Genomic DNA, 15,299 nt, shown 5'->3' with positions numbered 1-15,299 from the left:
TCCACTCGAAAATATACCTCTTTGGGTAAAATCGTTGATTTAACTTCCTCCGTGGTGGACACAACTGACGGGGAGTAAACCACCATCCTGGTGCTGACTAAGAAACTCAGTGAAAACGCAATTGGAACTGCGAAATTAAATGACCCTGGCGTCCAGCTTTCGACCCGTGGGTCAACTAGATGATTTCCAGACTACAGGCTGCTACTGTTGAACCAATGTCTTTGTCCGATCGTCGCAAAGCCGAGCTGTGCAGTCTCATTGACGAGTACACCGGTGGTGAGGAGAGGAAGATCCCTGGTTTGGTCTACATTGGCTTTCGAGGAGCGGGCGACCCAATCATCGAGCACTATTCGGGCACGACCGGAATATCGTCCGCAAAGCCGATGTCTCAAGAAACAATTTTTTGGGTAGCCTCATTTACGAAGATAGCAACGTCCATAGCCTGTATGCAGTTAGTTGAAAAGGGTTTCCTGGACCTGGACAGCACAGAGCAACTTGAAGCTATTTGTCCGGAGCTCCAGGCCATCAAAGTCCTCAATACGCGGCAAGATGGCACATTTGAGCTTGTGGAGAAAGCAAGAAAAATATCCTTGCGAATGCTGTTAAATCATACCGGTAAGTCAAACACCAATGCCACCAATGCCACCAAGAAATCACCTGCTCATGGCCATTTAGCTGGGTTTGGGTACGCATTTGAGGATGCAAGACTGGCTCAGTATGGTCGCCCCATCGGCTTCGATGACTTTGGCGGATCTCGAGAGGACCTTTTCAGCCGACCATTGGTCAATCAGCCCGGTGAAGTTTTCCAGTATGGAACTTCGATGGACTGGGTTGGAATAGTAATTGAAAGGATAACAGGACTTGACCTGGAGAACTACTTCCAAAAAAATATTTTTGAACCGCTCGGTATGAACAGCGTCTCATTCTTCCCATCAGAAAGCGCCAAAGCGAACCTGGCGTATATGCATCAGCGTTTGCGTGATGGCTCGCTAGTCACGACAGATCATTTATATCGCCGACCGCTATTAGCAGATGGAGGACAGATGGAGAACAGCCGATGTTTTGCTGCTGGAGGCCATGGATGTTTTGGCAAGCCAGCCGAATTTCGAAGTCAGTATAACATGACAAGACAATGACCTTGAACATTAGAACTGACCAAACCACAAGAGTTGATCGCGGTCTTTTTAAATGATGGCGTAGATGCGAGCACAGGCTACCGCATTCTGCAGTCACAGACTGTGGATGGTATGTCTATAAGTGTGAATCCCAATACCAGATTTGACTTTAGTCTGACTTCAATAGAGATGTTCAGGGATCAGATTCCAGACAAACCCAGGTTCAGCAATCAACCAGTGCCGGTCGTAAAACCGTGGCTGGCAAATCCGACACCACTTTCGCCAATGCCAAAGGATCATACTGAGGGCTGGGGGCTGTCGTTCTCTATTAGCCATTTTGCAGAACCAACTGGTCGAGCTGAGGGATCGGCCTCGTGGGAAGGTCTGGCCAATCTCTATTGGTTTGCGGATAGGAAAAACAACATTGGGGGATCATTGCGTCACAAATCCTCCCATTCGGTGGTGAGTCAATTTATCTGAATTGGTACTGCCCCCAAACGCCTGCTAACCAATACTTTTGTAGACCGACTGGTTCTCGAGTGTGCGCAGAGGGTTGAGAAGGAGATTTATAGCACTTTATTATAGCATATCATAGACCTCTATTATTTGTCAATCAAAGCTTCTGCCTAGAATTGCGATAAGCCTAGAGTATGAGATCGACAAGGTGACAAGTTGATGACAGTTTCATAATCAGTCCTTTGAGTATATATGCATGTATGCGTTTGGTATATATTGACTAATAGGTCATTGTCTTTTGAGGCTTGTAACTACAGGCGGCTGATAGGAGGCGCAAATTGAACAGGTGGGTGGACCCAGGCCTAGTTGCGCCAGTGGAAAGTCCACATACAGTCACTATATAACTGGGATCCCCAGCTGGTCTGTTGCCGCATACACCCCAACTTTTTTTTTCTGCCCTTAGCCCTGCTCGCACTACAACGTCCACCATGGCCAGCGATCTTGATGCCCGATTTCAAGATCTTGTCTCCCTCTTACATAGCATTCCATCCAGCATTTTCAGTCCTTTTGACATTTATCGCACTAGTTACTACTCTTGTGGTGTAGACATTGGTGCAGACATTCTCGTCCCAAAAAGGCCTTGCCGACTAAGTAGGCTGCCAGTAATTGTGAGAATTCATGGGGGTTCCTGGTTTGTATCCCACGCAGAACTATAAGTGCTTAATATGATTTTGTTAATCCATTTTATAGGTGACTGGTTCAAGCCTTTTCCCAGCTTGGTTCTCCAAATGGATTTTGGAATTTGCGGAAGAACAGTCAGCTGTAATAATCAGCCCAAATTATAGACTCTTGCCTGAGGTGAAAGGAATGGACATTATTCAGGATATGAAGAATTTTTGGGACTGGTTTCAAAGAGGCGGGCCGGAGCGATACCTTAGGTCTGTCGGGCGATCTGAGATACGGCTTGATCCTGAACAATTACTTCTCATTGGAGAGAGTGCCGGTGAGTCAATCATGCTCCCTTTTCCGCCCACAAATTATACTAATTTCCTTGACGGTGGACTCAAGGGGGTTATTTGGCCTTGCAATCTGCATTGTTGGAATTTGTCAGACCCAGAGCAATGATAGTTCTGTATCCCATGCTAGACATGCTATCAGACCATTTTGCCACACCGTATTCGAAAACCATTGCGGGTGTTCCAAACTTTCCGCCATCTGTGATTGACAACTTCCTTGCGGATTTGCCCGAGAGAACAGTGATCACAGAGGCGGATCCTCCAGCACGGCTTGATCTGGCTCTCGCCGTGGTGCAGAACGGTCGCTTCTTGGACATCCTTGGTGACAGCCCAGATCTATTCATTCTGGAGAAACTCAAACACAGAACGGTGGTTGTCTCGAGAGATAGTCATGAGTCTTTATTCCCTCATCTATACATTTTACATGGCGAACAGGACTCTGCAGTGCCTGTAGATGGAACCTTGAAGTTGGTCGAATATGTCAAGAACATCGACCCAGCAGCCAAGATTCAAACGGCCATTCAGCCGGGAGATCATGGATTCGACTGCACAGCTTCATCTAAGGACAAGTGGATGAGGGAGGGCTTGGATTTTGTTCTCAAAGAGTGGATCAGACAAGATTCTAAGATTTGAGCTTTCCATCAAACGAAGATGTCATTCATTCATTTAGCATGAGCTCTAGGCCGGTGAATTCTCAGATCTTATATATAAGCTACCAGTATTATGAAAGTTTTATATTATCGCTTTAACTAGGACCACCATTTAGTTTCGTAAGATATTTCGATTTTAGACAAAATTCAACGTATATTCAACTACATTTCCATTAAGTATATAGTCATTTTAGGTAGCCGTATCTAATCAGCAATTTTGTCAAATTGAGATGGGGTGAAAAGGTGAACATGCAATCGATAATTTAAAGAAGAGAGTTAAATATTCTAAGCTAGCCTACTATGAACTGTCTTGATAATTTCGTCCACTACAGATGGGTTTGAAAGGCTGCTGGTATCACCCAATTGGTGCTCCTCACCCATAAGTATTTTGCGTAAAATACGGCGCATGATCTTTCCTGATCTTGTTTTCGGCAAGTCTTGAACCACATATATGAACTTTGGTGCTGCAAATGGCCCAATAGATTTTCTCACTTGGAGAACAAGTTCCTTCGCCAGCTCATTGAGGTCGATTTGTCCATCTTTTGAACTTGTAAATACAATAACAGACTGACCGGTAATTTCATCAGGAACTCCAATGGCTGCGGCTTCTATCGTTCGTGGATGTTCAAGAATGGCGGCTTCAATTTCTGCAGTTGATAGGCGATGACCACTCACATTGATGACATCGTCCACGCGGCCGCGAATCCAGTACAGGCCATCGTGGTCACGATATGCACCGTCCCCAGTAAACTAATGTAATAGATCTGGTCAGCCGGTTAAACTAGATTGTCTTCGAGTAGCACTTACATAATAACCAGGATACGCATTCAGATACGTATCCTTATATCTCTTGTGGTCACCCCACACCGTTCGAGCCATGCTCGGCCACGGCCGCTTAAAGGCGAGTACACCTTCCACGTTATTGCCATGGATTTCTCTGCCTGACACAGGATCAATAATGACAGTATCTATGCCGAAGAATGGCAAAGACGCTGATCCAGGTTTGGTTGGAGTAATCCCCGCCAGAGGGGTGATAGCATGCGAACCCGTTTCGGTTTGCCAATAAGTCTGTAGTCTTGAGTTTAGCCTTCCCCGTATGCCAGACAGACAGAACACACGGGCTATACAAAAACTTACATCAATAACGTCACATTTTCCCTTGCCAATTACCTCGGAATACCAATTCCAAATCTCCGGGGCAATAGGCTCGCCAACCGAACCTAAAACCCTTAAATTCTTCATCTCGGGCAGTACAGCTTCTTGGGTAAATTGTTTTAAAAGTCGCAAGGCTGTCGGTGCAACGTAGAAGTGAGTGACTTCATGACGGTCTATTGCATTCCAGTAGCGGCTTGGAGTTGGATACGTAGGGGTTCCTCCGAAAACTAGGGTGGTAGCACCAAGCAGTAATGGCGCATAAACAACGTAGGTATGCCCCGTGATCCAGCCAATGTCTCCAGCGCAGAAGAATCGATCCTCCGGCCGAAGATCAAACACATATTTTCCGGTCGCTGCAGCTCCGACAAGGTAACCCCCGGTTGTGTGCATGATTCCTTTTGCAGCCCCAGTCGACCCAGATGTGTAGAGCAAAAGGAGGGGGTCTTCAGACGCCATGGGCTCCGGTGCGATATAGCCCGGATACTTCTCAATCTCTTCATGCCACCATACGTCCCTTCCAGGTGTCCAAGGAACCTCCGACTCAGTGTGTCTAAAGACTAAGACATTGGTAACGCTGCAGTTGTTTTCAAGGGCTGCGTCAACAATCGACTTCGTGCCCATAGTTTTACCACCGCGTTTGCTCTCATTTGTGGTAATAACTACTTGGCATTTAGCGTTGATAATTCGATCCCGAAGTGAGTTGGCCGAGAATCCAGCGAAAACCACAGCGTGCACAGCACCAATTCTAGCGCAAGCCAACATAGCCACTACAGCTTCTGGCATCATTGGCATGTAGATACCAACAGTGCTTCCTTTAATCACACCCATATTTCTTAACGAGTGGGCCAACTTGCAGACCTCACGCAGGAGGCTACCGTAGCTCACCGTTCTAAAATCGTCACCGGAGTCAGGCTCATAAATAATAGCAATTTTGTCGGGAGTTTTAATCGCATGGCGATCAAGGCAGTTGAAAGAGGCATTGAGTTGGCCTTCGAGAAACCATGAAACATCTCCATTGGCTAAGGATCCGTGCTGAACAGTGTCGAAATCGCGGCTCCAAGTTAAAAGCTGTCGAGCCAGGTTTCCCCAAAACCGGTCTGGATAAAGAATAGACTCTTTGTACAATTCTTCATATTCCTTGAATGCTGGTATTCATTAGCATGGTTAATTTCTTTTTGTTAAGGAGACGAACTAGTAATTGAATAGTCGTCAGGAATACCCGACGCAGTAGTCAGTGACGACTTATATCTAGAATTAAAAGAGGAATCGCTAGATCGCATTTTGTAATGCACTATATATCAATGCGAAATAAAAATATGCGGCTTATTGTGAAGCAAACGTGTTTGATGTATGATGGACGGTATCGCAACAGAATATGCGTTGGGAGGACAGATGTTGCAATCCTTGGGCTATTAACGCGTCCAATTTATTTCAATATACTTATGCAGGGTAAGTTAGAATACTGGATGCATCATTCGGCTGTGGTTGGCATAGCTCATTGAGCAGCAACCCAACGAATGAGCATTTCCTAAATAGGAAAAATATACTCTCTACTATTCAACGATATACCCAAAATGGTTAATACAGCGTTTGATCCACAACACTAGCAATCCTCGGTGGTGACTCAGGAATGCCGATGCCAAGGATTAATTCCGTTAAGAATTGGTCGGTCGTGTATGTTTTAATGCCACTTGCTTTCTGTTCAGGCCCAACCTGGAGAAATTGGCTGCTTCTGAAACCACGCATGAACGAAAACCAATCGTCAAATCACAGAGTAACTGTGTGCTGGGGACTTAATTGAAGCCCCCTCAAGCTGCGCACTTTAGACTAGGTGGATTTCGACACAGAGCCCCAATCATAATCATAACGGTTAGCGTAACACCACTTATAGGACATGGTACTCCTCTAGGAGGCAAGATGCTATTTTGTAAACAGAGCAGTTGAGTACCTATTGCCTCTACCCTCTACAGCTGAGAACCAAACGACCTCGTCTCTAACTTATGACTAATCTATGGGTCAATCATTACTTGAGTTGCTAGTTACCGGGAAAATTGACGGTAGACTTGGCCACAAACCCCGGCCTGATCCACAAGGGTATCTTTAGAATGATGTCAGCTGCACAGCCATCAAAAGTATTACGATATCAGATATGTTACAAGGTTGCAAATTGTGCCTGCAGGCAAGCTTGGTAATTAGGTACTATAAAAAGTTGCAACTTGACCGCCGACTAGGTGACTTCTATCGGGGCCGGACACACAGCTGGCCACTTCATGATACTATTTCTAGAATTGTAATACAAAATAAACTAGAGTTAGGGCTTATTTAGGAGCGAACTACAAATTGCTGCTTTCGGAGGCAGGCCCTGATCCGCTGCGAGCAGCTTCAACATCTTCTAGATGGACTGGCGCTTCATTGATCTCAGTCAGATCCCCACAAACCATGTTACATGTTTGTGTTCTTTGCAACCACTTGTTTCGTATTCGGTCAAGGGCAATCTTGAAGTCATCCAAAATTATAACGTCACAAAGACATTTACATATAAATGATAGCTTAGGCATCTGCATTAGATTTGGCTTGAACGCATCGATACGGTGGAAATATTACTCACTTTCCAGAAAGGTTCCACGCCATCCGGCAGATTTAGGGGCAAAGCACCTAAAACGCTGCATTCATCCAGTATGGTAAACACAATAGATAGGCACATTGAAACTAGCATAATTCCAAAGCGCGGGCTTACTCTTACCAGCTCCAAGATTGTGAGCGTGTATTGTCGTTTGATGATGTAGAAGAGGTGGGAAACAGTGAAGACCCACCAAGGATCACTGCTTGGGTTAGCATATTACCCAGTGCCAAAGAAGAGAGAAAATTTCTTACCGGAAGAGGGGCTCAAATGGCCTCGTTTTCCGGAATATAGTGTTGATATCATTGTAAAAAGTGAAGTTGGCGTAGATCTCTAGGATCCAATAAGGTTGCACAAGAATCACAGTTCCAATGTAGAAAAGCGATCCTTTGCGGGACAAGAAGGGCCTGTTTTTCATCCACGCAATAACGTTGTGCAGAGACCATGACACACAAAGGGCGATCGCAGTTGCTGAGAGATACCAGCCGTATACAGGGTTTGCGAAAAAAATGAATGTGCCGTGGGGTATTCCCAAGATAAGCTACTGTCTGGGTTAATTATGTACGATAGACTGGTAGATCGACAGATGGCAGACCTCTGCCAGAATCAATTTATGCAAGAGAATGCGCTTTCTCATGTTGGAAATGACGACGGCGGCCATGACGAACAGAGAGCCAACCATGAGTCCCTGGCTCCAGGCTTCTAAGATAAGGCCATTCGGAGAGGTTGGACGGCCCCTGTCACCGCCAGCCATGTCACATCATTATATCGAAATAATCGGGATTAAGAATAGACAAAATTATGGTATGGTTAAGGTGTACACACTATTTCCAAGGTAGCTTTAGAAAGTAGGGAATGGTCATGTTGCTCTCGGCACTGGATCTGGAGGCGATAAAGTTGGGTATGATGGAGAGTGGGAGAGGGTTTCATTGAATAGAGTGGGGAAATAAGCCAAAGCCCTTTTACCATAACAGGATAAAGGTGTGGGGTTTGCAACGAGCTAGGACTTAGACTGGTCCAATCATTATACAGATACGTCACGGTTTCTTCAAATGCACCCTCTTCACAGTAATTTACTCGTAATAGGAGGGCCAAAAGTATCTGCACCACTTAGTTTACTTTGTCTTGGTAGAGAAAAATTGTCAATAGGCGGAGATTCCCTAAGACATTGTAGGACATATAGATTCGCAGGCACCAAAATCAGAGGTATTAGGGCAGTAAAGGTCTGAGCAGAATGTTACGTTGGTGATGGGTCGTAGACCGTAACCAGTTGATCGTACGGAAAGGTTGTGTTGAGAGCTATCTATGACGGAGAAAATTGGGAGTGCCTATATACTGCGAAGTTCACTGGATGTTTGCACGAACATCTAGTGAACCTTCCTGCCAGGGGGCTGAGAGTACACTTATACCATAGGTAAACTTTCCTGATTGGCCCATCGTGCCGACTATTGTTTCGTGTATGGATACAACTGCCGCGGTGTGGTTCATGCAGCCGGTCCAACCTGCAACCTGCGAGATGGGATCGTAACACTACAGCCCGTTCACCTACTATACCCTGTATCAACACTCTTGAGAACTATAAAACTACGTCACCCAATTGAGAAAATTGGCTCACTCTAGCACATCCACGTACAAAAGCTCTATCTGGACTAATGTCATTTTCTAGTACACCCTATTTCATAGAAGACTAACCCCCATCACCTATGACGACGATCACCGGGAAGTATTGACATGCGTTGCACTAAAAGACTCGTAGCCCTGCTAATACACAAGTATTTTGATATCAATTTAATCCTCTCTGTTATTAGCATTGATGAAAACCCAGTCAATCTCAGGACCACGAAATTTGTTCCGCCTTTCAAGCCATAGTGCCAAAATAATCACCATTACGCCAACAATGACAATTGAATTGCTTTTATAAAGTCAGCATGTGATCAATAGTTCGTTTAATAGAGAAACCTACTAGTTCATTGATTCAAGGCTGGTCGGGTTTGTGGCCGGAAAGCAGAGGAAAATACCGCCTATGGTCACCCAAATAACTGAGAACGCATTCACAGCATATCCGAGTTTGCCGAGTTTGAATGGACGCTTGGGAAGGTGATGACGGCCCCGCGTCAGTACAATTCCTTGGGGGACAACAAAGGTAATATTAAGCATCAAGATTGTCGTGTTGATAATTGAGTTAAATGCCTCTGTGCTTGCGATATAAACAAGTCCGTAGATGGCACAAAACCCAGCCGATAGCAGAGTAGTCCGGACAGGAATGTTGAACGTCGTGGAAACGTGCTTCCAGTAGTCTGACAATGGAAGGCCGTTCTGATTTTGACCCAGGTTAGCCGGATATCAGGGCATGGGTAGCAATCAATAGGCTACTTACATCTCGAGCGAAAGCCCAGGTAATTCGGCTGCAGGTGATCCATTGCGATGGTATACAGGCTAGCAGAGGTAAGCATTTCAGAGAGTCGGTATTGGTCGATGAGGGAGCTTACTGTAGTAAAGCAGTGTCATGTATGACTGCAAGAAGGTAGCAACCGACTTGCTTCTCGTTGCCTGATACATGACTTCAATATTAGGCAATGAAGCAGCTTGCACGGCACCCATGTCCTGAGTTACCGCTAAGATTACCAAGATCCAGATGACTGATGTCACAACACCTATCAACATTGTCATATTGCTGATTGTCAGGGTTAGTAGCCATAGACCTCCAGAGGATAGGCTGGGCATTCTTACATGACTCGCGGTAGCTTACGGCTTGGTTGTGGCATCTCTTCAGCGATATGCGTACAAGCTCCTGTACCAAAAAACGCATATTGTCCGGTACCGATGGCCATCAACCAGGCTGGACCTGGAGACCAACCACTTGAAGCCGTACTTGACACGATATTTTCTGGATGGTAATTACCTCTGGACATGATGAGAAGGACAATTGAAACCAACGCCAAACCAATCACAGAGAGATACATCGCTCCTTTCGTTAGGTAGTCAATATACTTATGTGGAACCGTGAAAATAGGGATCACTAGAGCGGGTAAGCTTCTCTGTTACGTGGTCACCAAAGAAATAGACTGACTTACAGGTTAGAACGATGACCAACAGATAGCACAAGTATATTTGCCAATGCGCCCCTTCCATGTTTGGATACCATAGTTCCGCAATACCGAAAGCAGAAATCGCCACGTAGATTGTACCTGACGCAGCATTCACCCACCATGCGACAATATTCAACAGCCCCACGATATAAGCGGCGAAGTTACGAGTCTTCGTCGGCGCGACAATGTAGGTGTAGTGATATTGGCCCTAGGATTATATGTGAGGACTTGTGGGATAATTCTGGCTGCAGGCAGACGCACTCCTGAAGATGGAAGTGCCGAGCAGAACTCAGCGAGCCCAATTAGGACAATCCATTGGAAAACAGCAGCGAGTATCAGGCTAACCAAAGCCGCTATACCGCCGCCTAAACTTAATGGGATCCCGAAAGAGGTTGCATAGGTAATCCAGGAATTGGTGATGCTGCACAATGTGTTATTCTTGGATCATTCTTTTTGTCAAGGTGTTGGCCTACCTGAAGGCAAGTCCGACGGCACCCACCCAAGAGAATGACCGTTCCAATTCAGCAGCGTGTCCTTGAGCCTGTAGGAGGGCATCATCTTGGTCTATCGAGTTGCCGGCTTCATTCATTTTGTCGCTGCCATCGACGTTTTCCATCATACTTATCGATGTCTTGTTGCCTTCATTTTCTGAATGATTTGATAGGATCTCCATGGTTGCAGTTAAGATTGAGCGTTGAATATTTGAACTTTCCAGGGACAGTGGTTTGCAAAATCTGTTCGTAGTGTGACAGTTTCTTCTTCCTCTATTTTATAAGAGGTTGACAGAACAACTCCAAGGGAAAAACCCGCAAAATCATATTCGTGGCGAATACGACTAGTAACGCTATCAAGGGAACTCAGACGTGTAGCCGCTCAAACAGCCATGTGGCGGTTAGCACAGTGCAATAAATCACCTAGAACTCCAGGAGATATAGTGTAGATGGATTAGATTAAGCTCATAATTACCTGTCTAGTGCTTAGCTAGCAGACTAGTTCACCGAAGCGCTTTTTGCTTCTTTGGGGCATATTCAGAGTGGGCCCTATTGTGTCTGTAGGGGTTTGAAGATCATCCTTTCGCCTAGCCATAAGAGTGTCAATCTGAGTAGCAGGGTAGGCGTGCTCTCCCTCAAGTTGAGATCACAGTGCGTTTCCCCACAGATAAAAATCGTGGCTTGGATGTAGTGGAGCGGGGAATCTATTAACCCCACGGGGTAATCAGAGCTGGTTGTTCACCTTTCCGGAACGGGGCAACTCGCTCTATTACCCAACAAGGCAACACTTAGGAGGTTGTTGTGCAACCTTGGACATACCCAACCTCCCCGACCTCGAGTGATGCAAACATGGCCAGCCGCTAGCTGTGAACTTGACACAACTGGACCCAGCTCTCAACGGAAACGGAAATGCTTGGACATCGATGCACTTGTAATACTAGTACTAGCATATGGGCTACCTTAAGGGGGCCAGTGCTTACGCATACCACGGCCTCATAATAGACATCTTAGGACTCTAGACAGCCTATTTTTTGTGACATTGCTGCAAATCCCAAGCCTAAAGCTTTGGTAAAGCTATTTGTCTGCAAGGAACGAGTTAAAAACATCAGAACTTATTAGCCTGGAAATAGTACATGCAGCTAAAGAGGCCAGTGATTAAGACAGGTAACATAAAAAAAACTTGTCTGGGAATAGAATATCCTAAGGCCAAAGAGAACAGCAAAAAAAAAAAAAAAAACCCTTGGCGGAGTACGGAATCTACGCATCAGAACTATCCGCGGTGGGAGCTCCATTTTTTAACGATTTGTAACTACTAGAGTCGCACAAATGGCTTCACCATGTGTTTCTTGCCCACCGTGAGGAATTCCGATTCGTAAAATAACTTCAAGGAAACATCCCTGACGTTCGAGCCTAGGCCGTATCTTTCTTATAATCTTGAGCTAGGTTGTAGCTGTAGTTTTAAACCCTGAAGAATGCCTCCAGCGGCCTGGACAGCATCCAAGGCCATTCCATAACCGCCCTGGAACCCGGTTCCTCCTGCTCCGTAGTTGTGAACAATTGCTTTTGTTTCTCCACCAATAACGATGCTTTCACGCTGGACTCGAGCACCACCCTCCCGAGAGGGTCGAAGACCGCTCATTGCTGCAAGTAGCTCTTGCTCACCCTGGCGTAGTTCTTGGCTGAGCTCGTTTGTACGTCGCAATATGGATTCAGTCTCATACGAATACGTAGCTCCGTCGCTGCATTTGAGTTAGCGGCGTAACTTGTAATATAATACAAGTGGCTCATCTACCTATTCCCTTTCTGCATATATCCTCCCAAAATGACATTTCCGTTTGATTGGGGTCTTGGGATAACGTATGTCTCATAGGCGCGGCCATGCCTCATTATATTTGTCTGGACACTCGGCGCTCTCACTAGGAGGACCTGTCCTCTAGTGGGATAGCACCGTTTGTCCTCGACACCGGGCAAGGTTCTGGCTGCATTTCCGGTGCAGTTAAAAACAACCTGTGTGTCTGGGCTGGCAAAAGCATTTCGTAAGTGAGGTAGAGCCTGGCGAACAAACCGAACACCGTAGTCATTCTTCAGGCGCTGGTACAAATATTCTATGTGCTTAGGCGCATTAATAGTCAAAGTTGTGAATGAGACGGCAAATTTGACGCCCTGAGGGAGCTCGTCTGACTCTAAAACCCGAAACTAGATCTAGTTAGCTTCTAAGGTATGCCTGTTGTGGAATTCGGACGTACATCTTCTAAATATTCTGACATATGTTTGATCTTCTCTTCTGGAACATCTTCGTCCCACAGTTCAATAGATGGAGTACGCTGCACAAATGTGCGATGTGGTTCTCCTTGAGAAGCCAATTTGCAAAGGTGAGAGTAGCCGAGCTGATCCCATCGCAACGCGTTTGGGTCAGATCCGGATATGGCTGAGAAATTACAGCCTGCGCTACAATTTTTGATGTTAGTAAGATAGAACTGTACTAGAATTTGACTAATCCGTCAGTTGAAACATACTATGGTGATGTATAGGTTTGGGAGGTGTCGCCTGGTAGATGTTCAGCCACGACCGTAATTAAACTGCCATAGCCTCGCTCAGCAAGAACAAGCGCAACATCTAGGCCTACAATCCCCGCTCTAAACTTTAACTTAGCAATTCAAGTTGGCGAAGCGGAAATCGAATGCTCATATCTACCTATACGTACCCAACAATCACAATGCTCTGATTAGATGGAAGTGTGACCATGGCTGAACAAAAGGTAAACTGTTGCCGACGTCTGGAATCTCTAATGACTACGGATATGGGGGTTCTTGAGGGCTTGGAGAATAGCGCAAGTGAGTCTTGGTTTACAATAAATATGCTTGGCTTTATAGCACAGAACTTCAGCCAATGCAAAATCTGCGCATGCCCAGGATAGCGTTCCTAACTCGGCAAATCAGAGGTTGTGGCGGCGGGTACTGTGAAGCCAATCAGCTTTTCCCAAGATGGTAAGGTTTTGGAATTATGCTTTCCTGGTTAACGGCTATTACCTCGTGTGGTAATTTCCCCAGGAATTATTTAGATAATTATTAAGGCGACTATGACGGCGTTTAACAGATAAAATATACTTTAAACATGTATTAGATATTCTAAAAATTTATTATATATTTTATTTATAAATATAATTATTAAAGGGCTTTATATAAAGATTCAAAATTAATTCAAAAACCGGTCTAAATTGTCTGCTACATTTGGAAATTGATTGGGGGTGACTGGTGGCGAACCACCTAGGTATACTAGAAAGGGTTAGTGGATCTGAGATCAGTCAGCACTGAATCTTTGGATTAAATGTTCCTTATTAGGAAATAACCCAATCCACTTCGCTGCCCGTTCAGGGGCCACTCACTGGCTCGACAATATTTCCACATTAGGTAAATCACCTAATTTAGTTGTACTTTGTTTATGCTGGGGACTTAGAGCGGTAAATGAATTGCGCTCCTATAAGTGATATTAATTATTTCAAAAACCCAAGTTTCCTCTGAAAGGCATCCGAGATTAAGACTGTCTACATCTTCCCCTTAGCTTTGAATCACTCTATCTATTCTTGTGTTGAATAACATCACACATTTACAATGGCAACTATGAACGAGGTTTTTGCAGGCTACGAGGCACGCCAAGAGGTTCTCAACAACAGCAGCAACCGTTTTGCGAAAGGAATTGCCTGGGTCGAGGGCGAGCTTGTTCCCCTGCATGAAGCTCGCATCCCCCTCCTTGACCAGGGCTTCATGCATAGCGACTTGACCTATGATGTTCCTTCCGTGTGGGACGGTCGTTTCTTCCGCCTCGACGACCATCTTAACCGCCTCATTGCCAGCTGCAAGAAAATGCGACTGTGTCTGCCGCTACCGCGAGAGGAAGTCAAAAGCATCTTGGTGGACATGGTTGCGAAAAGCGGCATCAGAGACGCATTTGTGGAGCTGATTGTGACTCGAGGACTGACCGGTGTCCGCGGAGCTCGGCCACAGGATCTGCTCAAGAATAATCTCTACATGTTCATTCAGCCCTACGTCTGGGTCATGGACCCCGAAGTTCAGCGAAGGGGCGGCGCAGCGATTGTTGCCAGAACGGTTCGGCGCATTCCTCCAGGATCCATCGATCCGACTATTAAGAATTTGATGTGGGGGGACCTCGTACGTGGTCTATTCGAAGCATCAGATCGTGGCGCCACGTACCCTTTCCTCACGGATGGAGATGCCAATCTTACCGAAGGATCAGGTTTCAATATTGTACTGGTGAAAAACGGGGTCTTGTACACTCCTGAACGCGGTGTGTTGCTGGGCATCACTCGCAAGAGCGTTATTGATGCTGCCGAGGCCAATGGTTTAGAAATCCGCGCGGAGTTCGTGCCCGTCGAGTTGGCATACCAGGCTGACGAGATATTTATGTGCACAACTGCGGGTGGCATTATGCCCATTAACACGCTGGACGGGAAGCCGATCAAAGACGGCAACGTTGGCCCAATCACCAAAATGATCTGGGATACATACTGGGCAATGCATTACGATGACAGGTATAGCTTTGAGATTGATTTCAGTCGGGGTGGATATCAGAATGGAGTTCACTAAACCGCTGTGCATTAAAACGAGATGAATAAAAGATTTTTCTTAACCCCAGCGGTCACAATTCTGAGTAGCGCTAATCAAGTAAAAGCATTTGTCGTCGCCTCAA

General features: G+C 45.7%; 7 protein-coding genes across 7 annotated transcripts; 3 read left to right on the top strand and 4 right to left on the bottom strand.

Annotated features, from left to right (window-relative positions):
• Window positions 1-215: 215 nt before the first annotated feature.
• On the top strand, window positions 216-1,710 carry TrAFT101_011429 (uncharacterized protein; the record flags this gene model as incomplete). The annotated part of the gene is made up of 4 exons (XM_066129259.1): window positions 216-1,110; window positions 1,168-1,245; window positions 1,303-1,577; window positions 1,639-1,710. The coding sequence occupies 4 exons, from the start codon at window positions 216-218 to the stop codon at window positions 1,708-1,710; spliced, it is 1,320 nt and encodes a 439-aa protein (XP_065985391.1).
• A 358-nt stretch (window positions 1,711-2,068) lies between these two features.
• Window positions 2,069-3,336, top strand: TrAFT101_011428 (uncharacterized protein). The gene is made up of 2 exons (XM_066129258.1): window positions 2,069-2,574; window positions 2,640-3,336. The coding sequence occupies exons 1-2, from the start codon at window positions 2,439-2,441 to the stop codon at window positions 3,218-3,220; spliced, it is 717 nt and encodes a 238-aa protein (XP_065985390.1). The 5' UTR covers window positions 2,069-2,438; the 3' UTR covers window positions 3,221-3,336.
• A 186-nt stretch (window positions 3,337-3,522) lies between these two features.
• TrAFT101_011427 (uncharacterized protein) lies at window positions 3,523-5,672 on the bottom strand (the record flags this gene model as incomplete). Its single annotated transcript, XM_024906950.1, has 4 exons — window positions 3,523-3,987; window positions 4,045-4,305; window positions 4,375-5,537; window positions 5,585-5,672. 4 exons carry the CDS (start codon window positions 5,670-5,672, stop codon window positions 3,523-3,525), a joined length of 1,977 nt encoding a protein of 658 aa, XP_024758151.1.
• Window positions 5,673-8,800: 3,128 nt separating this feature from the next.
• Window positions 8,801-9,682, bottom strand: TrAFT101_011426 (uncharacterized protein; the record flags this gene model as incomplete). Its single annotated transcript, XM_024910133.2, has 4 exons — window positions 8,801-8,924; window positions 8,976-9,328; window positions 9,390-9,448; window positions 9,502-9,682. 4 exons carry the CDS (start codon window positions 9,680-9,682, stop codon window positions 8,801-8,803), a joined length of 717 nt encoding a protein of 238 aa, XP_024758153.2.
• Window positions 9,683-10,570: 888 nt separating this feature from the next.
• Window positions 10,571-10,774, bottom strand: TrAFT101_011425 (uncharacterized protein; the record flags this gene model as incomplete). The annotated part of the gene is made up of 1 exon (XM_066129257.1): window positions 10,571-10,774. One exon carries the CDS (start codon window positions 10,772-10,774, stop codon window positions 10,571-10,573), a length of 204 nt encoding a protein of 67 aa, XP_065985389.1.
• Window positions 10,775-11,951: 1,177 nt separating this feature from the next.
• On the bottom strand, window positions 11,952-13,367 carry TrAFT101_011424 (uncharacterized protein). The gene is made up of 5 exons (XM_024911041.2): window positions 13,297-13,367; window positions 13,109-13,228; window positions 12,839-13,040; window positions 12,385-12,788; window positions 11,952-12,331 (listed from the first exon to the last, which is right to left on the bottom strand). The coding sequence occupies exons 1-5, from the start codon at window positions 13,335-13,337 to the stop codon at window positions 12,019-12,021; spliced, it is 1,080 nt and encodes a 359-aa protein (XP_024758154.1). The 5' UTR covers window positions 13,338-13,367; the 3' UTR covers window positions 11,952-12,018.
• Window positions 13,368-14,203: 836 nt separating this feature from the next.
• Window positions 14,204-15,196, top strand: TrAFT101_011423 (uncharacterized protein; the record flags this gene model as incomplete). The annotated part of the gene is made up of 1 exon (XM_024900779.1): window positions 14,204-15,196. One exon carries the CDS (start codon window positions 14,204-14,206, stop codon window positions 15,194-15,196), a length of 993 nt encoding a protein of 330 aa, XP_024758155.1.
• Between the last annotated feature and the right edge of the window lie 103 nt (window positions 15,197-15,299).

The sequence above is a fragment of the Trichoderma asperellum genome, chromosome 7 (assembly GCF_020647865.1).
Source record: "Trichoderma asperellum chromosome 7, complete sequence".
NCBI lineage: Eukaryota > Fungi > Ascomycota > Sordariomycetes > Hypocreales > Hypocreaceae > Trichoderma > Trichoderma asperellum.
This window is presented reverse-complemented; position numbering and strand designations above follow the sequence as displayed.

What these genes read in the sequence shown, in the direction of transcription:
- TrAFT101_011424 (XM_024911041.2), bottom strand. Translation starts at nt 13,337, where the DNA reads ATGGTCACACTTCCATCTAATCAGAGCATTGTGATTGTTGG. An exon ending in TGTCAGAATATTTAGAAGAT is followed by an intron (nt 12,789 to 12,838) that starts GTACGTCCGAAT and finishes AACTAGATCTAG; the next exon opens with TTTCGGGTTTTAGAGTCAGA. An exon ending in TATATGCAGAAAGGGAATAG is followed by an intron (nt 12,332 to 12,384) that starts GTAGATGAGCCA and finishes ACTCAAATGCAG; the next exon opens with CGACGGAGCTACGTATTCGT.
- TrAFT101_011428 (XM_066129258.1), top strand. Translation starts at nt 2,439, where the DNA reads ATGGACATTATTCAGGATATGAAGAATTTTTGGGACTGGTTTCAAAGA. An exon ending in TCTCATTGGAGAGAGTGCCG is followed by an intron (nt 2,575 to 2,639) that starts GTGAGTCAATCA and finishes GGTGGACTCAAG; the next exon opens with GGGGTTATTTGGCCTTGCAA.